The following is a 23,803-nucleotide window of genomic DNA, read 5'->3' as shown; positions in this document are numbered from 1 at the left end:
TAAAGTGGACCTGAACTCTTGCACAGCACGGAAGGAAAACATAGAGAAATGCCCCCTTTATGTATGTAGAGAGTTTAGCCTGTCTAATTCCCCCTCATCTGTGTCTAATCACAAGTTGTTATTTGATCCCTCAGCTGTGTCAGCTGACTGCCACGGCAGAGGCTAATTTGAAAGCACAGGATGTTAACAATATTTCTGCTTCCGTAAAAGCAGGAAGTAGACACACTGCAGATTTATTGCAGGATTTGTATCAGATGTAACAAAGAAACGTCTTTCTTTAAAGGTTATTATGCTGTTGTGGATTTTTTAGCGCAGAGAGGAAGTTCTGAGTTCAGGTGCGCTTTAACTAATACAATAGCTACTGGTGAGCTGAACGATGGTGCTTGGCAGAACTTTCTGTGCAAAAACTTGTAGGCTTCAGTAGATGCATTTTAATGTGCCAAAATTAGCTTATCTTTCCAACTTTGAATTACTTCTAGCTTACATACAACCAATAAAACTTTATGACCTGTGTCATCACTAGATTTTGTGATGACTAGATGCTGTGGGAGATATTGCTTGCGAGAGCAAGTGTTTGCCAAGGCACAAATGTATGAGCAGCCAGCATTAGTAAATCTGAACTTGCACACACGCAGCAAAGCTCTTAAAAAAAACACTTTATTAATACAAGTTAAGGTGTACTTTAATTAAGGGCTGGTGCTAATGGGAACCCATACTGAAAAAAAAAAGTCAGATACTCACCTAAGGAGAGGGAGGCTCTGGGTCCCATAGAGCATTCTCTCTCCTCTCCCGGTCCCCGCTGTTGCGCTGGCTCTCCCGTAGCGGTATTCGACCGTTTCGGTCAAATACTGCTGTTTCCCCACCGAAGAGAGGCTTCGGAAATGCTTCGGGAGCCTGAGTGCTCTCGAAGACGGGCCGCTCTACACTACGCACGTGCGAACGCCCTCTATGACGCACTCACGCATACGCAGCATGGAGCTGCCTGTCTTCGGGGAGGACTCAGCTCCTGAAGACTACCGAAGTCCCCTGAACGGGGGAGCCAGCGCAGCACCGGGGGCACCGGGAGAGGAGAGGGGAGGCTCATTAGGACCGAGCCTTCCCTCTCCTTAGGTGAGTATCTGACTTTTTTTTAGTAACACATGGATTCCCGTTAGCTTTAAAAAGCGCTAGCGCTTGAGCATTTTGCCGAAATTGGCAAAACACTCTAGTGTGAATGGGCCCTTAGGGCTCTTCACACCTAAAATCGATAACCACTAGCGACATTTTGTGCCTGTAGTTTGTGTTTGTCCCAGAGTACCAGACAATGATGGAGGAGCAGAGGACAGACTCAATGGTGGCCGTGTAGAAACTAGTCATTAGCTCCTGCGGCATTCCAAACTTTCTCAGCTGCCTGAGAAAGAATAGCCTCTGCTGGGCTTTCTTTTGAGTTACGGTGGAATTTACATCCCACTTCAAGTTGTTAGTGATGGTAGTTCCTAGGAACCGAGCGCTGTGTGCCCTGGAGACCTCAGTACCATTGATGGGGATCGGACTGGGAGACGGAGCATTCCTTCTAAAGTCAACAATCAGTTCCACAGTTTTCGCCGTGTTTAGTACGAGATTGTTATCCTTGCACCACCCGAGGATCCGCTCGATCTCCTTGCGGTATTCATGCTCCCCGTTCTCGCCAATGAGCCCCAGGATGGTGGTGTCATCTGCAAACTTGATGACTTTGACAGATTCGGCGGATGAGGAACAGCTGTTTGTGTACAGGGAAAAGAGTATCGGCGACAGCACACACCCTTGAGGGGCACCTGTGTTGGTGATTCTTACACTGGAGGAGCAGCCGCCAATTCTCACTAGCTGTGACCTATTGGTAAGGAAATCCTTGATCCAGGTACACAGATTGAGGTCAACACCGAGTCGTGATAAGTTTTCATACAGGATGATCGGACATATGGTGTTGAAAGCGGAGCTGAAGTCCAGGAGCAGGATTCTGGCGTAGGTGTTGGGATTATCTAGATGTCCTGTGATGTGTGCTAGGCTGATGTTAATGGCATCCTCCACAGACCGGTTGGCAATGTACGCAAACTGCAGGGGGTCCATTTTGGTGGTGGTGTGATCCTTCAGATAAGAGAGGATGAGTCTTTCGAATGTCTTCATGATGATTGGAGTTAGGGCAACAGGTCTGTAGTTGTTAAGATCTGTGACTCCTGGCTTCTTGGGGACTGGTATGATGACGGCTTTTTTGAAGCAGGAGGGGACCCTGCCCAGCGACAGGGATTTACTGAAAATGGAGGTGAGGATTGGGGCTAGCTGAATTGCACAGGTTTTCAGGCAGGTGGGGGATATGCCGTCTGGGCCTGAAGCCTTCCTGGAGTTGAGCTTGAGGGGACCCTGCCCAGCGACAGGGATTTACTGAAAATGGAGGTGAGGATTGGGGCTAGCTGAATTGCACAGGTTTTCAGGCAGGTGGGGGATATGCTGTCTGGGCCTGAAGCCTTCCTGGAGTTGAGCTTCTGGAGGTGCCGTAAGACTTCAGCCTCGTGGACTATTTCCGGTTCCAGGGGGGCAGCGACAGCTAGGCGGGATGAGGTGGGGAGAAGCTCAGTTGGTGAGGAATCAAGTGCTAGGTTCACGAGGTGGGTGGATTGGTGCTCGAACCTGCAATAGAATTTGTTGAGCTCCTCAGCTAGCGCAATGCTAGGAGGTGTGTGTTGAGGAGGGGGTCTGAAGTTGGTGGCGGCCCTGAGGCCTTTTCAGACATCCCGTGAGTTGTTGGGCTGCAGGTTCAGACTTAGTTTATCTGAATAGTCTCTCTTTGCCGCTTTTAGCTCTCGATTAAAGGTATTCCTGGCCTCCCTGAACTCCTCTGGGGTGCCAGATTTGTGTGCTTCCTCTTTGATCCTACGGAGTCGGCGTAGCCTGCCGTTAAACCAGGGTTTGTTATTTGGGAAGACTTTGATAGTTGACGTTGGGATGCATGTCTCCTCACAGAAACTGATATAGGAGGTGACGTTCTCTATCCATTCATCCAGGCAGGGAGCCTCCAAGGCTGACCAGTCAGTGCTGTCGAAGCAGGCTTGTAGTTGACTCTTGGCCTCTTCCGTCCACTTTTTCACTGTCCTGACAGTCGGCTTGGAGGTCTCAAGGTGCCTTCAGGTGGATTAGGCAGTGGTCAGAGTTACCTAGGGCAGCCCTGCGGGTAGCCTTGTACGCGTCTTTGAGGACCGTGTAGCAATGGTCCAGGGTGTTCTGATTTCTGGTGGGGCAGGTGACGTGTTGCTTGTATCGGGGCAGCTCCTGGCGAAGGTTTGCACTATTTAAAGTCCCCTAAGATGATGAAAAGGGAGTCCGGGGGGGACGTCTCCCACCGCGATATGATGTCGCTGAGTGTACGCAGGGCATTCTTGGTGTCCGCATCCGGGGGAATGTAGACACCTGCAAGGACATAGGAGGTGAACTCCCTTGGCGAGTACTGAGGCCTGCAGTTTATAAGTAGAAACTCGATGTCTGGGGAGCAGCAATTCTGCAGGATGGTTGTGTTTGAGCACCAAGTGGCATTGATATAAAAGCAGATTCCGCCGCCCTTACTTTTCCCTGAGAGAGAGTGGTTGCGGTCTGCGCGGAAAAGATTGAAGCCCGGTAGGTTGAGGGAGTTGTCGGGGATGGTCTCACTTAGCCAGGTCTCGGTGAAGCAGAGTACTGGGGAGCTGCCTTCTAGCGAGGGTTTACTACCAAGTAGTAATAGCAGTTCGTCCAGCTTGTTCGGGAGGGAGCGAACGTTCGCTAGCAGAATGGCTGGGATGGGAGACTTCAGGCCTTTCCTTTTGAGTCTTACATGAGCGCCCGCTCTCCTGCCTCTACGCCAGTGTCTACCGCTACAGGTCCATTGTTCAATGTGGGTCCAGACCTTGTCCCACAGGGGTAGTGCCTGGGCCTTGGTCTCCCATTTTGTGTAGGTGATGGTGCACTGAGAGGGTAGAGGCCCTTGGTCTCCCATATTTAAAATCTCTGCTATTGTGTAGGTGATGGTGCACTGGGAGGGTAGGGGCTTGGGATGGGGCATCACGATGTTGCAGGCCAGTATGGGCCTTGGTCTCCCATATTCAAAATCTCTGCTATTGTGTAGGTGATGGTGCACTGGGAGGGTAGGGGCTTGGGATGGGGCATCACGATGTTGCAGGCCAGTATGGGGCATCATGATGTTGCAGGCCTGTACGGTGCATCAACTGTATCGGGACAATGCAGCATCAACTGTATCGGGACAATGTAAAGCAGTGCGGGAGTTCAAAGTGACCCATAGGGCAGGTAAGAAACACTGGTATGGAGCAGTCCTAGTGGAGACAGTTACACAGTAACAGTTCGTGTGGCAAAAAGGTAGCTCTAACAGACTACACAGTAACAGTTCGTGTGGCAAAATTGTAGCTCTAACAGATTACACCGTAACAGTTCGTGTGGCAAAATGGTAGCTCTGACAGATTACACCGTAACAGTTTGTGTGGCAAAATGGTAGCTCTAACAGATTACACCGTAACAGTTCGTGTGGCAAAATGGTAGCTCTGACAGATTACACAGTAACAGTTCGTGTGGCAAAAGGTGGCTCTAATACAGATTCGAGTACTGGTGAGGAACAGTTCTGGTGGGGCAGATGTGCGGTTTACAGTGTGTAGTGGGCAATGGAGTAGCTAAGTAGCACACACAGTTCCAGTGGGGGGGGGGGGGGCACCCAGATTGGGGAGGCATCAGTCAGCAATCGTTAAAAAAATCATCTGGCTACTGATATCCCTCACCCAGTATACGCTACTGATATCGGCTTCACTCACCCAGTGTTAGCAGGACTCACAGATGTTGAGCAGGACAGAGGATGGCCGGTGATGGTCTGTGCTGTGGGGCAGCGTACCTGGTGGGCTTCCTAGCTGCTCTGTGAGTTCAGGTCCCAGATGAGCACGTGGAGAAGGCCACGTGGATGGAGTGCCGAGGGGACTTCGTCTGCCGGGGGAAGAAGTGGTGCTGCCAGGAGGAGCAGAGTGGGTGGAGGAGGCTAGTCTGACCCTGTCCAGATACCGCGGGCAGCAGGCCAGTACACGGTGGAGGGCAGCCTGTGGATGGTCTCCTAGCCGCGTCAGAACCTCTCGGCAGCAGCCGATAATGATGGAGGCAGCATGCGAGCAGTCTTCTTGGCTGAGGTGCGCTCTGCGTAGCTGCGGTGTTCACTTCAGCGGGCAGGGACTTCTCACCCGAAGGGGAGCAGAAACATTCCTGGGACGATGCGGCTGTGGCTACGAGCGGCTGTCGGACTTCGGGCTGAAGCTGGAGGCCATTTCTTTTGTGCAGCTGGCTGGATGTATGCTGGGTCTCGAAGCTGGGGACGATCTGAGAGAGCAACAATGGCTAATGTACCCGATCCGTACCGATTCGGATGGGGGCAGAGCAGGATTTCTGGTGCAGCTGCTTGGATGGATGCTCGGTCCAGGTTCTTGTGTGCAGCGGAAGATCGCGTGTGCTCTCTCCAGGGAATCAGGATACCAGGAGCGGACAAGCTTGTTGCGGAGGAATCACACCACGGATTTTCCTCCTGTAGAGTCTGTGGTACTCCTAAGTATCTAACTAGTAACAAAATAATAACAAAAAGTAACTAAAAGGTAACTAAAAATTAACTAAAACTAAAAAATGCCGGGAGCCATGTGTCCGTGGCTGCCTCTTACGGCGCCAGGAAATATTCAAAATGCAGATGTGCAGAGAGAAGACAAATAACATTTATATTGAGCTTTTCTCCTTGTGGACTCAAAGTGCTTGCACGCGTCCTATTGGTCGCGTTGCAAGCCTCACACTGGCGTACTTTCTCCTTCAAGCTGGACCAACAGGACGCGTGCAAGCTCTTTGGAACGCAGAGCGGACGGTGGAATTATGGGTAAATAACCCCTTGTATCCCCGCCGCACACCTGTGCCAATTAAACCTCATTTGAATCACTTGAGAGCATCCATTGAGCATCCGTAGATAAGTATGGCTGCGGCATTCACGGTATCTTTAGAGCTGAAACTAATTGTCAGCTTTATTAACCTCCTTAGCAGTAATCCCGTGTCAGGCTCAGGATGGAAATCTGCAGCTCAGAGCGGTAATCACGTGCCTGAGTGAGTTATATGCAGGAGCTGCTGCAGATCTCTCTGTTGTTTTCTTGTTTTTAGGGTCTAAAAGCTTGTGAAAAAATTGCACGACTTTTAGACCCTAAATCCAGAAATAATCATAATGCCCGGGAGGTTAATGTACTGGCTTCTAAACTAACCGCACAGAGAGCCAGAGCCACAGTGCAGTGCCTCCCACTCATCACCATTTTTATTCTCGCTGTTTATTCTTAGTGGACGTTGTTTTTGCGCTCTCGTGGCCATGCGGTCATTTATAACAGTGCAGCTCTCAGCAAGTCCTGCCGTGGTAGCAGGAAGTCCTTATTTCTCACACAAAACTGCATCGGGGGTTCCCAGACTCTATCAGTCTTATATTCTGCTTTGTCAATGTTGTAAAGCACCTGATTTATCACTTGTTAGTTTTTCTTTGCAAAGTGTATTTTCATTAACCGTTCACTGCTGCCGGTAATTTACATTTTAAAGAATAGGGAAAGTTTCTATCTAAAAACAAACTTCCCCTTTGATCACCAGAGATAGGGGCATGCAGGGGCGTGTCCAGGTACTGTGACCGGCGTCATGGTTACCTAGTTACTTTGGTGGGAAAACATACCTCTGTCCAAATTCAGTAAATTAAAGCAAAACTATACGTTTATTTGCTTTGCCCCTCCTCCTTCCTGCCTCATCAACACAAAGGTGGGTGCCTATCACCCCAGAATCCTCCCCCCTTCCCCAGTTTTACTCATCTGCATCCCTGAAGTTAAAGTGATGATGTCCCACTGGCAGTAATACTGAGCTGTTTGTGCACGGAGGGAAAAGTCGTTTTGCACCTACACAGTGCGGCCGCGCTCGTACAGGGATGTTAGTGTGGTCAGGGTATCTATTCGACACGTCCTGTTGAATAGGTTCAGGGGGCATACATATGAAATCACCACCGGGAGACTTGGGCACAGGATACAGCCGGTATGTGGCTTATTTTGCTGCTGCACAAGTTCCTGGCGGTGTTAATTACTATTCCCCTCCAGGTACACGTGGATGGTGGGGAATGAGGTAATTCGGCTTCCAGCTATTGCCGGCGGCTAAATTATTGTATTTTAAAAGTAACTTCAGCTCAACCTTCTGACGGCGCCGAAGTTACTCACTGTGTGTCGCTATAGCTATAATTCCTATTACAACCTATGGTGGCGCCAGCTGCACCCAAATCTCCTGCGCTGTTATTACAGCACTAGTCAAAGGGTCCCAGCGCTGGAACAGCGAGCTCGAGGTGGACCGGGAAGCCTCTCAATTATCCAGAGGCTTCCCTCTACTGAGACAAGTAGCTAACTTTTTTTACAAAATTTTCCTTCAGGTACATTTAAACCCTTTAGCAGCCAATGTATTTAGAGGCTTGCAAATACTCCAGGACAATTTATTTCAGCACTTTTTTTATTTCTTATGTGTTACATTTCCCTGCTTCTAATTAGTACTGCTGTAATGCGTATGCATGTCCTCTTGTCACTAGGGGGCAATGAAGGACAATAACAGAGATCTTTGTTATAAACTGTTCTTATCACCTTGCTTCGACACCATCGTCTCACAGACTGTGAGATCACTTGACTCTCCACACAGCAAACAGGAGATAGACTTTCTCAGGCTTCTTCAATGTTTACGTTATTTATTCAAGTCACAGAAAGACAGATAGATACAGTCATCATATCCTAGCTATGCCAATCTTCATGTTGCGTTACAAGCTCGTGATGAGACTCCCTGCTAAAGTCTATCAGGTACCTTCTTCCTAACTACGTTACACTAAACTACCTATGTACAGCATACATTATATCAGATTACAGAAAGGAAGAACATGCTTAGAAGTCGTCCCAGTCAGCCTTGCTAGCTAGTGCGGAAGGAAGAAGCAGAAGTGAGCTCTCGTAGCTCCCTCAGCCTTTTATACCGACTAGGAAAGAGTTAAATATGACATCATCTCCGCCACCCCCTAGACCAAATTATTGGTGGACCCACTCGTGGTGTCATCATACACACCTACTTGATTAATAATCAATGAGGCATTTGACCCATATGCAGGAACGTGGATGTTTAGTAAATATGGCCAATGTTTTCTGTTCCTGTGGTGTAGTGTTAAGGTCAGAGTAGTCCGATGGCCTTCTTTTAGGAACATGTTCTCAGTATCTGCGTGTATCCTCTGCTACACGGAGACCCTGAGATGCCTCTGCCTGCATCACAAAACCTCTATTTATTTTAAAGGCATACACTGCGGACAAGCCTTTTACATAAAACTCAGGCCAAGTAACTGAGGCCTACTTAAATTATAACAATCTTCTGTTCGTAGAGAGAGATCAAAGCATTCCAGGAGTTCAAGCATAACTCCCGAATGAGATCAAAAGCAGTGCACTTCTCTCAAATGAGATAACTCAATGGGTTAAAGGGGAACTGAAATGAGAAGAATATGGAGGCCGCCATATTTATTTCCTTTTAAACAATAAACATTGCCTGGCACCCCCACTGAACTATGTGGCTGCTGAAGTGTCTGAATCACACCAGAAACAAGTATGCTGTTAATCCTGTCAGATCTGACAATTATTGGCCTCAATTCACTAAACTTAACTCCTGTCTTTAATAACTCTTCTGAGCTGTTTTACAGTTATCACAATTATATCACCATGGTGATAACTGTAAAACAGCTCAGTAGAGTTATTAAAGACAGGAGTTAAGCTTAGTGAATTGAGGCCAATTGTCAAAAACACCTGATCTGCTGCACGCTTGTTCAGGGTCTATGGCTAAAAGTATTAGAGGCAGAGGATCAGTGAGACAGCCAGGCAATGTGTATTGTTAAAAAGGAAATAAATATGTCAGCCTCCATATCCCTCTTGCTTCAGTTGCCCTTTAAGGGTAGAGTCAGGTCTGTATTAGAGTATGTGCTGTGATTAGAGTTCATTCCTGTGGGGTTAATTGCAGTGGCTTTGTGGGTACATATATAATGGGAGAGTAACAAGTGGAAGATGTCACATAAGTTTTGCCATGGGCTTGTCTTTGATGACCTCTCTTTCTTGCTTGATGCCAACACTCCTTGAGCTGGTGTTGTGTAGGATCCCAGTTCTGATTCGTCAGTAATTAAAGAGAGTCTGAAGCCTTTTTTTTATCTCTTTTTATTGCGCAGATAGCTTCAGCATTGAGATCCAAGCTGATTCGCCACATCCACGCAGCAGGACGAGGGGCAAGATTCAGCGATTGCAGAATTTTGCTTCCTGGTAGAGGCAGAGCTTTGTGCAGTAGCTCTGCCTCTTCTCCAGTCAATCTCCGCCGATCTCTGCTTCTTCCGCCCCTCTCAGTCTTCTTTCACTGAGAGGGGCGGGGAGAGGAGGAGATCGGCGTAGATTGACTGGATAAATGGCTGAGCTACTGCACAAAGCTCTGCCTCTACCAGGAAGCAAAATCTGCGACTTCAAAAGTCATGTCAGTAATTCAGGCCAATCAGCACTGCACACAGCAACCTCACATCCTGCTGAATGGAGCTGGCTGGGAACCTCTTAGAATCCTGAAGTAATAGGGCGGAGAGAGACTAGGCAGGGGGAGGCTGGATCTGCCGGGGCTACTTCTACCCCAGACCTGCTAAGCAGCGTATACTCTGTCTCTGCGGATGAGGATGATGATTATGTGTGTTTGTGTTCTGCAGGGCAATCATAGAAGAAAAGTACGGGAAGGAACTGGTGGCTCTAACAAAGAAGAAACCCTGCGGACAGACAGAAATAAAGTAAGTGTGCCATTCTTATGGTGCCCATACATGGTACCATTTTTTCATCAGATGCGATCTTTTTATACAATTTTTACGATCCAGATGTATAGAAAACTGCACAGTGTGTGGCGAAAGTTTTTATTCTTTCATTTATATTGATATTCCCTTGCAGCCATTAGGTGGAGCTCCAAGAGATCTTAAAGAGACTCTGTAACATTAAAAACCTCCCCTGGGGGGTACTCACCTCGGGTGGGGGAAGCCTCCGGATCCTAATGAGGCTTCCCACGCCGTCCTCTGTCCCACGGGGGTCTCGCCGCAGCCCTCCGAACAGCCGGCGACAGAGCCGACTGTCAGTTCAATATTTACCTTTGCTGGCTCCAGCGGGGGCGCTGTGGCGACTTTCTGCACGGAAATAGACGGAAATACCCGATCTCCGTCGGGTCCGCTCTACTGCGCAGGTGCCGGAAACTTGCGCCTGCGCAGTAGAGCAGACCCGACGGCGATCGGGTATTTCCACCTACTTCGGAGCCGACAGCCGTCAGAGCGCCTGCGCAGGAGCCAGGAAGGTAAATATTGCGTCACAGCTGTACGGAGGGCTACAGCGAGACCCCCGTGGGACAGAGGACGGCGTGGGAAGCCTCATTAGGATCCGGAGGCTTCCCCCACCCCCGAGGTGAGTACCCCCCAGGGGCCGTTTTGTCGTTACAGTTCCTCTTTAAGGCCTGGAACCCACTAGAGTGGTTTTTTGAGTGTTTAGGCCTTGTTCACATTGCGCTCGGCTGGCGTGTCCGTCCGCGGTGGGCTTTTTTTCCCCGCGTTTTTTTAAATAGTTTTCTGGCGATTTTCTGCGCGTTTGCTTGTTTTTGTGGGCGTTTTTGTAAGAGCTTTTGCAGAGCGCTTCCGACTTTTGATCCGGGAAAAAAATCCGGAAAAAACAATGTATTTTTTTTTTAAAAACGCTTGCCAAAGTGATTTTGTGAGCGTCTTGTGTTTTTCCTATACCTTCCATTGAAGCAAATCGCCTCAAAAATGGCCCAAGCACCGCTTTTCGAATCGGATTGCAAACGAACCGCTCTGATATGAACTCTCTCATAGAGAACCATTGCACAAGCGCTTTCAGGGCGATTTTGAAAAATCAGTCGCACTTAAAATTTTGCAAAAATGCCTATAATGTGAACAAGGCCTTAGGGATCGCTTTAAATCGCTAGCGATTTCCCTAAATGCACTGCCAATGTAAATGGATGGGACAGATTCCACTAGAGCGATTGCGATTGGGAAAATCGCAATCGCAGGACATTTCCATTCTAATGAATTGTATAGGAGCAGGGAAATCACTCAAAAAATTGCTATCGATTGCGAAATCGCTTTTAGCTTTCTAGTTTGTCCAAGGCCTAACAGTTTGTTAAAGTGAACTAGAGGTGAACGTGATATGGTGGCTGCCATATTTATTTTCTCTTAAACAATACCAGTCGCCTGGCAGCCCTGCTGATCTATTTGGCTGCAGTGGTGTCTGAATCACACCAGAAACAAGCATGCAGCTAATCTTCTCAGATCTGACAATGTCAGAAACACCTGATATGCTGCATGCTTGTTCAGGGTCTATGGCTGAAAGTATCAGAGGCAGAGGATCTGCAGGGCAGCCAGGCAACTGGTATTGCTTAAAAGGAAATAAACATGGCAGCCTCCATATACCTCTCACCTCGACTTCACTTTAAAGTGGACCTGAACTCAGAACTTCATCTCTGCTCAATACGATAAGCAACAGCATAATAACCTTTAGGCTGCTTTCACAGTGGGACGTTACAGGCGCACTTTAGAGCAGCCTGTAACGCAGCCCAACTCACAGCAATGAAAAGTCAATGGGCTGTTCCCAGTGCCCACGTTGCGTTACATTGTAACGCTTCACGTTATTTCAAAGTGCTGCATGCTGTGCGTTCTTAGACTGTTTGCACATGCTCAGTAGTATTGGAGGAGGAGGTCTCCCCCTCCTCCTCCTCGGCCGGGCACATGGCTAATTAATATTCACTGCACGGTGAGACGTGCAGTGTTTACTTCCTGGAGCGCCGCTCTGTGCGGCGATTGGCCGGCGGGACCACGTGATGCCGCAAGAGTACGCATCACAGGACGCATGAAGAGCCGCTTAACGCGGCTCGATCTGACGTCCAGCTTCTACCCCACTATGCGTTGCGTTAGGTGCACGCTATGCGACCTTAACGTAGCATCTAATAACGCAGCAACGTCTTAGTGGGAAAGAAGCCTTAAAGATAAAACATTTCTTTGTTACAGCTGATACAAATTCTGCAGTAAATTCGCAGTGTGTCTACTTCCTGATTCATGGAAGCAGACATAGGGTTAACATCCCGTGTTTAAAATTAGCTGCTCTTCCATGGCAGCCAGCTGACAGCTGGGAGATCAAATTACACTTGTGATTAGTCACAGATGAGGGGGAATCAGACAGGCTAAACTATCTAAATACATACAGGGTGCATTTCTCAAGCTTTATGTCCTGTGCAAGAGATCAGGTCCACTTTAGAGAGACATTGCAGCAAAAAAAATAATTATGATATAATGATTTGTATGTGTAGTACAGCTAAGAGATAAAACATTAGGAGCAGAGTCATAAGTCTAATATTGTTTCCAGTTCAGGAAGAGTTAAAGAGAACCTTAAAGGGGAACTGAAGAGAGAGGTATATGGAGGCTGTCATGTTTATTTCCTTTTAGACAATACCAGTTGCCTGGCAGCCCTGCTGATCCTCTGTCTCTAATACTATTAGTCATAGCCCCTGAACAAGCATGCAGCAGATCAGGTGTTTCAGTGGTTCAGACTTATAAGTCTGATCTGACAAGACTAGCTGCATGCTTGTTTCTGGTTTTATTCAGATACTACTGCAGAGAAATAGACTAGCAGGGCTGCCAGGCAACTGGTATTGATTAAAAGGAAATAAACATGACAGCCTCCATATACCTCTCTCTTCAGTTCCCCTTTAACTGAGAGGGCTATGGATGTTTCCTTTTACACAACACCACTCCTGATGATCTACTTTGCTGCAGTAGTAGCTGAATCACACACCTGAAACAAGCATGCAGCTAATCCAGTCTGACTTCAGTCAGAGCACCTGATCTGCATGCTTGTTCAGGGGCTGTGGCTAAAAGTATTAGAGACACAGGATCAGCAGGAGAGTCAGGCAACTGGTATTATTTTTAAAGGAAAAATCCATATCCTTCTCAGTTTAGGTTCCCTTTAAAGGGAAGATCTGCGCAGACCTTAAAAAACAAACTGCACTTACCTGGGGCTTCTTCCAGCTCCTGGCAGTCGATCGGTGCCCTCGCCGCAGCTCCTCTCCCTCCCGGCGTGCAGCGGTGAAGAAGCCGACCTCACCAGGTCAGTTTCCGGGTCGGCTTCATGTGCACTCCACGGCGTGGGTCACGTGGTGTAAGTGACGTCATCTGGCAGTAGTTCTGCGCCTGCGCAGTAGAGACCCAATGATGTCCCTACACCACGTGACCCCCCCCCCCCCCGCCGTGGAGTGCACAGAAGCCGCTGGACGCCAGGAGGGAGAGGAGCTGCGGCGAGGGCACCGATCGACTGCCAGGAGCTGGAAGAAGCCCCAGGTAAGTGCAGTTTGTTTTTTATAGTCTGCGCGAACCTTTCCTTTAAGAAACTCCAGTTGTTATCTATGCAAAAGAGCCATTGAGCTCCACAACTTTCCAAGTGGCAGAGAGCTCTGTCTTCTGAAGCTTGTTATCTCAACTGTCAATCACTGTATTTTCTTTTTCTCTCCAGAGGACAGGTCAGCAGTTCACGGGGCTGTTCTGTACAATCATTTAGAATGCTGCGTAGTGTGTAAACGGCAAATATTAGAGAATGATGCAATGTTATAAAAAACACTATATAGCTGAAAATAAAAATATGAGAATATTTTCTTTGCGACTAATGTTCTAGTAATTATACGTACTACACAGCCAATTCATTATATCGTAATTTTTTTTTCGCTTCAGTGTCTCTTTACGGGGCCAGAGCTGCCCTGTTCTGAAAGGGTTAAGCTCTGTGCGTTATCTCACAAGACCTGAGCTGTTGGATAAATATGTTTACTTCTGCTTATCTACCCTCTTCGGTTTTTCTTTTCAGCACTTTGAAAAGGGCTCTGGATATCTTCAAACAACGTAAGTTCTCAATAGGAATAACCACTAATTTATTCCAAACAGGAAAGACTGTAGTTGAACTATCCTCGGGTTGCAGTTGTTAAAGCATAACTGTCGGGCATAAAATCAAAAATCGATTCTTTATTTTTATCTGGTAAACAAGTACGAAGGATGCTAACCAGGCAATCCAAACGGTAAAATCACTATTACTTTTCTTGTTGATAAAAGATCATTCCCCAGTTTACCTGGCTCTTATTTGATACACAAAAAGGAAGTTGCAGGGCATGCTGGGTTGTCCTTTTTTGCTTCTGTATTTCCCCTCAGACTTAACTAATGCAGCCTGATTGGCTGAACTCTCTTTCCCTCTTGTTTTCCCCTCCCACACCTCTGTTCTTCTCTGATTGGCCAATATTTCTCATGCTGAGACAATGCACTTTCTATACTGAAGGGCAGGCAATGCATACACAATCAGGCAGAGGAGAGTTAGGAAATGAGATCAGGATTGGCTTCAAAATAGCCACACTTAAAGAGAATCTGTACTCTAAAATTGTTACAATAAAAAGCATACCATTCTATTCATTATGTTCTCCTGGGCCTCTCTATGCTGTTTCTCTGTCCACTCCCTGCTGCAATCCTGGCTTGTAATTGCCAGTTTTAGGCAGTGTTTACAAACAAAAGACATGGCTGCTAACCAGCATGTGATAGGCTGAGAGAAGCTCAGTCTGTGATTCATACAGAGCCTGGAGAGGGTGTGTATAGCTTCTACCTATCACAGCAGAGCAGCACATTCCTGCCTCAGCCGACAAACCCGGCAAAGGAAAGAAGATTAGATCATATAACAGATATAATACAGCCACTGTGCAACTAGGAAAGGCTGCAGTAAGACAGACCACATTAGAACAGGTATAGGAACTTAAAGGATAGAAGAAATAAGCCTGAAATTTTGTTACAAAAATTGTGTCTCTTTAAAATGGGAAATGCTAAGAAGGATATTCTATATTTTTACTGTAGAATAATCACTAAGATCAAAACATGGACAGTGCAATACATGTGTTACGTAAGTAGAGCAAGTATTTATCTACTTATATGTGTGCTTTTTTTTTTTAGATAGTATGGCTGACAGGTCCTCTTTAATTGCAGGAGGTGTGTATTGGAATTTTAAAGTGTAATTCCACTCAAAGTGGAAATATCACTGCCAATAATAATGCCCCCAAATTCCTTTGCAAAAGCAGTAGAAAATGTCCTTTCCTCTGCTGTCCTGAGGGGAAATTATAGCATAACAGTGGTGTTGGTGGTGGTGGTGGGCGGTAACATAATAGTGTACTTTGATGCCCTAGGTAGACCTCCGCAGAAAGAACTGTATGGCCAGATACTGGGCAGGTCACTGGGTAGGACACGCAAGGTACTGAAGTTTAGCAGGAGGGCAGTTGACCGGGTAATCTTACTGTCTTTATGAGGGCATTTTGGGGGCCTTCACAGTGAAATTTCCACAAAGATTGTGATTTGTCGCCTTCACAATCTGCGCGATGAGTGTCAGTTAGGCCATACTCTTTGTTGCCTGGAGTAAGTCAATTAATTGTGTATGTAATGTCTAGGTATGTATTGCGGGCACTGTCTGCATGGAGTTTGTATGTTCACCCCCCGTCTGCGTGGGGTTTGTCCGGGCACTCCAGTTTCCTCCCACATCCCAGAAACGTATAGATAAGTTTACTGACTTACCCCTAAATTGGCCCTAGACTATAATGGACATATGGCTATGGCAGGATTAGATCGTGAGCCCCTTTGAGGGACAGGGACAGTTAGCAGCAAGACTCTGTACTCTATAAAGTGCTGCAGGAGATGTCAGTGCTATATAAATCTATATATATATATATATATATATATATATATATATATATATATATATATAAAATCGTGTTTGTGCGTGCGTGCGTGCGTGCGTGTGTGGTGTGTGTGTGTGTGTGTATGTATGTGCCGCGATCACGCGAAAACGGCTTGACCGATTTGAACGAAACTTGGTACACAGATCCCTTACTACCTGGGATGATATGTTCTGGGGGTCTCGCGGCCCCCCTGCACACGTGGGTGGAGCTACAAACAGCAATTCAGATTTCACCCATTCAAGTCAATGGAAAAAATGTAAAAGGCTGCCATTCTCACAGTAATCAAGCCAGAGTCCCCACACATGGCACAGTTGGTCACTTGGTGACCGAGGTTACAAATCCAGGAAAAGTGGGCGGAGCATAAAACTGCCAATCAAATTTCAGCCATTCATTGAAATGGGAAAATGTAAACTGCAGCCATTCTTAGACTGTTAAGGGTTCTCAAACTTGGTACACTTGGTCACTGGGTGAATACGATTACGATTCAAGAAAATGGGTGGAGCCTACAACAGCCAATCAAAATTCACCTATTGATTTTCAAGGGGAATATTTAAACTGCTGCTATTCTTACACTTTTAATGGCAGAGGCTTCAAACCTGCTACAGTCAGTCATTGGGTGACTGGGGTCCAAATTCACTAAAGGGGCGGGGCCACATACAGCCAATCAGATTTCCTTGGTGAATAAACTGCTTCCATTCACATATTTTTTATGCCAGGAACCTGAAAGCTCACAAACTTGGTCATTGAGTGACTGTGTGTGTCAAGGTTACAAAAAGTGGGCGGAGCCCAAAAAAACTTTTATTGGGAAAATATAAACTGCAGCCATTTTTACACCGTTAATGGCAGGGTTCTCAAACTTTGCACAGTTGGTCACTGGGTGACTGAGATTAAGATTTTGGAAGGTGGGTGGAGCCTACAACAGCCAATAAAAATTCACCTTTTGATTTTCAAAGGGAATATTTCATCTGCTACCATTCTCTTATACTGTAAAAAGCAGATTCCTCAAACCTGGTACAGTTGGTCGCTGGGTGACTGGGGTCCAAATTCCGAAAGGGGGCGGAGCCACAAACAGCCAGATTTGTTTATTTTTCAATGGGAATATACAAAGTATTGATACCAAGGACCCCAAAGCCGATAAACTTGATAACTGAGTGACTGTATGTCAAGGTTAGAAAAAGTAGGCGGTGCCAACAACTACATTTTTAACATGCCAGGGTTCCCAAACTTTACACAATTGGCCACTGGGTGACTGGGATGAATATTCAGAAATGTGGGTGGAGCCTACAACAGCCAATCAAAATGTACCTATTGATTTTCAAGGGGAATATTCCCATTGCTACCATTCTCACACTGTTAGTGGCAGAGGCCTCAAACCTGATACAGTCAGTCATTGAGTGACTAGGGTCCAAATTCACTAAAGGGGTGGAGCTACAAACAGCCAATCAGATTTGTTAGATTGATTTCAGCCATTCTGTTATTGCAGGGTTCTCAAACGTGACACAGTTGGCCACTGGGTGACTGGGACTAATATTCAGAAAAGTGGGTGGAGCCTACAGCAGCCAATCAAAATTCACCTTTTGATTTTCAAGGGGAGTATTTACATTGCTGCCATTCATGCACTCTTAATGGCAGAGGCCTAAAATCTGCTACAGTCAGTCACTGGGAGACTGGGGTTTAAATTCTGAAGGGATCAGGCCAAAAACAGCCAATTAGGTTTGTTTAATTTCAATGGTAAAATGCAAAAATGTTCAAATTCAGTAAAGGTGCGGAGCCAAAAACAGCCAGATTTCTTTGCTGGATAATCTGCTTCCATTAGCACAATTTTGATGCCACGAACCCAAAAGCTCACAAACTTGGTCATTGAGTAGTAACTGTGTGTCAAGGTTACAAAAAGTGGGTGCAGTTAAAAACAGATTTTTCTGGGAAATTGTAAACTGCAGCCCTTCTTCACTGTTAATGGCAGGGTTCTTAAACTTAACATAGCTGGTTACTGGGTGACTGGGATTAATATTCAGAACGGTGGGAGGAGCCTAAAAGTGGCAATCAAAAATCACCTGTTGATTTTCAAGGGGAATATTAAAATTGCTGCCATTCTTGCACTTATGGCACAAGCCTCAAACCTGGTACAGTTGGTCATTGGGTCACTGGGGTTCAAATTCAGAAAAGGGGACAGAGCCACAAATGGTGAATCAGATTTGTTTCATTTCATGGGAAAATACAAATTATATTGATGCCAAGGACCCCAGAGCTCACAAACTTGGTCATTGAGTAGTGACTTTGTGTCCAGGTTACAAAAAGTGGGCGGAGCCAAAAACAAATTTCACTGGTAAAGTGTAAACTGCAGCCCTTCTTACACTGTTTATTTCAGGGTTCACAAACTTTGCCCAGATCACTGAGTGACTGAGATTAATATTCAGGGAAGTGGGTGGAGCCTATAGTAGGCAATCAAAATTCACCTGTTGATTTTCAAGTGGAATATTTAAATTGCTGCCATTTTTACACTGTTAATAGCAGATGCCTCAAACCTGCTACAGTTGGTCATTGGGTGACTGGGGTTCAAATGCTGGAGAGGGGCGGAGCCACAAACGGCCTATCTGATTTGTTTCATTTCTATGGGAATATATAAATTATTGATGCCAAGGACCCCAAATCTCACAAACTTAGTCATTGAGTGTTTGTGCATTACAGTTAGAAAGTGGGCGGAGCCAACACCAGTCAAATACATACTCGGGCAACGCCGGATCATCAGTGGGTGGAGACAAATACAAATTTCACAGGGAAAATGTAAACTGCAGCCATTCTTACACTGTTAATGGCAGGGTTTTTAAACTTTGCACAGTTGGTCACTGGGTGACTGGGATTAATATTCAGAAAAGTGGGTGGAGCCTACAAAATTAGGCCCCACCTATTGCTTTTCAAGGGGAATATTTAATTGCTACCATTCTTGAACTGTTAATGGCACAGGCCTCAAACCTGGTACAGTTGGTTATTGGGTGACTGGGGCTCAAATTCAGAAAAGGGTGTGGAGCCACAAACAGCCAATCTGTTTTTTTTTTCATTTCAATGCAAATTGATACCAAAGACAGCAAAGCTCACAAACTTGGTCATTAAGTAATTGTGTGTTAGGGTTAGAAAAAGTATGCAGAGCCAACACCAGCCAAATACCTACCCGGGCAACGCCAGGCAATCAGCTAGTACATAATAATAATATGGTAGGACATTAGGTCCTGGCCCTTCACCAATGGGCATCGCCGCAGCCTATAAGGCCTATGCAGATATATTCAGCCCTGGCCCCTCTTCCATGAGCATCACCGCAGCCTATAAGGCCTATGCAGATATATTCAGCCCTGGCCCCTCTTCCATGAGCATCACCGCAGCCTATGAGGCCAGTGCAGATATATTCAGCCCTGGCCCCTTCCCTATGAGTATTGCCGCAGCCTATGAGGCCAGTGCAGATATATTCAGGACTGGCCCCTCCCCCTCTTCCATGAGCATCACCGCAGCCTATGAGGCCAGTGCAGATATATTCAGCCCTGGCCCCTCCCCCATGAGTATCGCCGCAGCCTATGAGGCCAATGCAGATATATTCAGCCCTGGCCCCTTCCCTATGAGTATTGCCGCAGCCTATGAGGCCAGTGCAGATATATTCAGTCCTGGCCCCTCCCCCACGAGCATCGCCGCAGCCTATGAGGCCAATGCAGATATATTCAGCTCTGGCTTCTCCCCCTTGGGCATCGCCGCAGCCTATGAGGCCAATGCAGATATATTCAGTCCTGGCCCCTCCCCAATGGGCATTGCTGCAGCCTATGAGGCCAGAGCAGATATATTCAGCCCTGGGCCCTCCCCCACTGGCATTGCCACAGCCTATGAGGCCAGTGCAGTTATATTCAGGGGCGAATCTGGGTAATATAGCACCCATGGCAAACACTGAAATTGAAACGCCGCCCCCCTCCCCCCCGCCCCATCAGCATACCTTGCCCAGTAATAACAGCTTCTTTTCTTGCAAAAATACAAGTCCCCCAGTAGCTCCCAGTGTAGTTTGCTGAAGTTGGTGCCCCAAATATATATAACCAGAGGTAGTACCCTAAGATAGGTAGCCTAGCCAGAGGTAGTTCACCCCGAATAGGTAGCCCCAAGTTTAAGTTGCCTTCCCAGTATATGTAGTTAGAGGTGTCTCTCTAGTATAAGTAGTCTTCAGTGGCATAAGTGGTCCCCCAGTATAAGTAGTCCCCCATTAAAGGTAATGAGAGGTGTAATGAGAGGTGTATCTCATCATAAGTAACTTACCCCCCGTATTGGTTTGGCAGGTGCACCTCGGAATAAGTACCCCCCCCCTCCCCCCCCCCCCCCCCACACACACACACAAAGTATCCACTCAGTATAGGTAGTTAGAGGGTTCCTCCCTTTATAACAGCAGGTACAAACCCCTCAGTATGGTGGTGGAGCACGAGATGAGAAGGGGGCAGCCATGGCGCCCATCGTGCTGTTGCGGCTATGGCACATGCCATGCCTGAACCTCTCTAGATACACCTCTGGATATATTCAGCCCTAGTGATATCTGTATGCAGGTTTGTGGCAGAATATACATTAAGGCCCGGTGCACACCAAAAACCGCTAGCAGATCCGCAAAATGCTAGCAGATTTTACAACGCTTTTTCTTCTTTTTCTGTAGCGTTTCAGCTAGCATTTTGCGGTTTTGTGAAGCATTTTTGGTGTAGTAGATTTCATGTATTGTTACAGTAAAGCTGTTACTGAACAGCTACTGTAACAAAAAACGCCTGGCAAACCGCTCTGAAGTGCCGTTTTTCAGAGCGGTTTGCGTTTTTCCTATACTTAACATTGAGGCAGGCCTCCGCAATCCAAAATCTGCAGCAGCCCGGGAGTATGTGTTTCTGCAAAACGCCTCCCGCTCTGGTGTGTACCAGCCCATTGAAATACATTACCCAAGCGGATCCGCACCCGCAAGCGGATCGCAAACCGCAGCAGAACCGCTCTGGTGCGCACTAGGCCAAAGAGTTGTTTCCTGTAGGTTTGCAGACATGTTCAGAGATGTGGCCAAATGTCTAAAAAAAAAAAATAAACGTAGTTCTGTTTTTTCACTGCCTGCCGGTTATTTATTTAGCTTTTGTGAGTCAGGTCATTTTCTGACAAACCACAAGGCTACAATGTGGGCCATATTAGTGACATCGATATTTTATCTTCCCCAATGTCAGGGAGTGTATGCAGAACCTTGGTAACCCCGACAGGAGCAGGTGGGCATCTGTAAGGCCTGGTACACACATCCAATTTTGATGGGCCAGTGATTGGCCAACTGTACCACTTCCCTGTAGTGTGAGAGCTAAAAGAGAACCTAAACCGAAGCTAAAAAAAATAAAAATAAAAAGAGATTCACTTACCTGGGGCTTCTACCAGCCCCCTGCAGCCTCCCTGTGCCCACGCCATCACGGAACGATCCTCCGGTACCCCGCAGCCGCTCAGTTTCGATTTGTGTGACTGCGACTGCGTGGCTCTGGCCACATGTGTCCTCATTTGCGCTTCCTTCGCCGGAGCGTCCTGCGCAGGTGCAGTATGAGGAAATCTTGGACTGCGCAAGAATGCAGGACACTACTGCATTCCTGAAGGGAAACCCCACCGTGAACTGTCAGAGGATCCCGGCCGCGGGTAGTGGGGGGATGGGGTTTCCAGGAGCTCACGGGTAGCCATGAGGCTTCCAGTATCTACCATTTTGTTCCCCGACTACTACAGAGGTGACCTACCAGTAATTATTGGTTACATAAATAAATACATCCAATACATCCAAGCACAATATAAAATCTAGGCCAATTAACCTTTTATTTGTAGGTCTGTGTAAAGGACAAGAGGGTATGAACTATGTATGGAGGAAGAGAGATTTTACCACCTTAGCAGTGGGTTCTTCACAGCAAGGGTGGTTAAGATGTGGATTATTTTACCACAGGAAGTATTTATGGTTATTTCTGCAAGGGCTTGCATGCTTTCCTTAAAGGGCATCCACAGCTGTGATTGTTAGGTATGGGAAGTAAAGGTGACCATACATTAGGCGACTCTGCGGCTGATCGACCATCCAATTCGATTATTATAATCTAATTGGATGAAAATCGGTGCCGCCATGTGCATGCCCGACCGTCAAAGAGACCAATTTCGGGCTGGAAATTGTTTGCATGGTCGATCGAGCATGCCGCAAGATGACGGGCCGAAGTTGGTTGGTCGGGTGTGCGGCAGTACAGCGGCGATTTCCGGAACAAACGACGAGATGACGAAACCCCCGCCACTACTGTCGCAATGTATAAATGTGCCCGGTGTGTGCATTTATACGTCACCTGTCCTGTAGCAGCGTCCGCGCAGTGTCCGTAACCTCCAGGTGGCTCTCTCTACACGCTACTGGCGCATAGTGTCTGACGTCGGCACATAGCGTCTGACGTCGTACACTATGCACCAGTGGCGTGTATGGAGAGCCGCCCAGAGGATTACGGACACCCCGCCCCGACGCTGCTACAGGACAGGTAATGTATAAATGCACACCCAGATGGGCATATTATACATTGGGGGCAGCGGCGGTTCCGATTCCTTGAAGATCTCATGCTGAAATCCTCCTCCATAGCGCCGCCCCCCCGCCCGCGTCCCTTCCTTTCAATCAGCAGGGAGGGAAGGGAAGTGGGCGGGGACCAGAGCTATGGAGGAGGCGGGGGAGCGGCGAGAGTGACACATGAAGAGGTAAACAGCCGGCTGCGACACGCTGCATGTTGACAGCTCGGCATATGATTTATGGGGGTCAAGCAGAGCGCAGGGGGCCTGTGGGGGGATCGGTATAGCCTCAGAGGCTGGGCATTATATGTAGACCTAGCCTCTGTGTGCAATTAGCGTTCTTAGAACCCACCTCGGGTTCTCTGTAAGTATTAGCAAGCACAGATTTGTGAGATGTGAAACCGTACCCGCTCGTGTCTGAGAAAGGAGGCCAAGGGAATTAGGGGTTAATTTACTAGAGTGTCTCCGCCTCTTGCAGCAATGCTCCATGGTGTTTTCCATCCTCCCGATACTTCCTGTTTCACAGCGGAAGTTCCGGATTATGTTTAGCTTACTCCTGAGCATTTGGAGAGTCCCAGTCTCATACAGTATGTGTAAAGGGCCCATACATCACTTTGCAGGCTGATCACTGTCTGATTTAATCATTTTAATAAATCAGCAGAAAATCAGTGCCGCAACATGGCTGCCTGATCAATTTTTTAGGAAATGCTGGTAAAATCTGGGTTGCAAGGATTTGATTGGTTGTGTGACGGTAAGGGCATTTGATATCGCAACAACTGCCGTGTCTCCCCAAGTGTGTCTGTACCTCACTATACCTGTGTGCAGTGCATAAAGTCTCACTCCTCTGCCGACACAGCTCCCAGCCTCCACTGGTGTCGCTATCACAGTGAGTACCAGTACCACCTGACACAGGTGCATATAGTGACGTCCTAAATGGCTGGTGTCATGTGGTACCAGCTCTTGTGTGTTAGGCCAGACACCAGAGGAGGCCTAGAGTTATGCTGATAGAAAGGTGACTCTTTATAGCAGTGGGGGGGGGGGAGCTGCATGACGTTGGAGGCAGCAGCCCAATTTCTGAAAGAATTCATACTGAAATCTATAGGAAGTTGGTGTGCATTGTATGGGCAGGCAACAAAACCCTCTCTGATCAGATTCTATCTGAACGGGATCTATCTCATGTTTGATCTGCTCATACATCCAGTAATGTATGGGTACCTTATGCTGGGAATACACGGTTCGTTTTTGAGTCATTTAGATGGCTCATTAGATAATTTCCCACATGTCCGATCTCCTGTTATCATTTCGCCGCTCGATATCTAATAGAAGCGAATGGAAAAAGATAAGAAAAACGGGCAGAAGATAAGAGAATCGACTGCAGAATCGAGCGGCAAAAACGGTCAAG

The 23,803-nt window shown here is 47.1% G+C and overlaps 1 protein-coding gene across 2 annotated transcripts in view; it reads left to right on the top strand.

The window, feature by feature from the left end:
* The window catches only part of PSTPIP2 (proline-serine-threonine phosphatase interacting protein 2), a 152,639-nt gene that overhangs the window by 80,045 nt on the left and 48,791 nt on the right, over positions 1-23,803 (top strand). For both annotated transcript variants that reach the window (XM_068252270.1, XM_068252279.1), the window contains exons 3-4: positions 9,773-9,850; positions 13,962-13,996. In XM_068252270.1, the coding sequence (XP_068108371.1) occupies positions 9,773-9,850; positions 13,962-13,996 (113 nt within the window). The remainder of the gene's footprint in view (positions 1-9,772; positions 9,851-13,961; positions 13,997-23,803) is intronic.

The sequence above is a fragment of the Hyperolius riggenbachi genome, chromosome 1 (genome assembly GCF_040937935.1).
Source record: "Hyperolius riggenbachi isolate aHypRig1 chromosome 1, aHypRig1.pri, whole genome shotgun sequence".
In the NCBI taxonomy this organism is placed as follows: Eukaryota; Metazoa; Chordata; class Amphibia; order Anura; family Hyperoliidae; genus Hyperolius; species Hyperolius riggenbachi.
The sequence above is the reverse complement of the archived record's forward strand: the minus strand, read 5'-3'. Positions and strand labels throughout refer to the sequence as shown.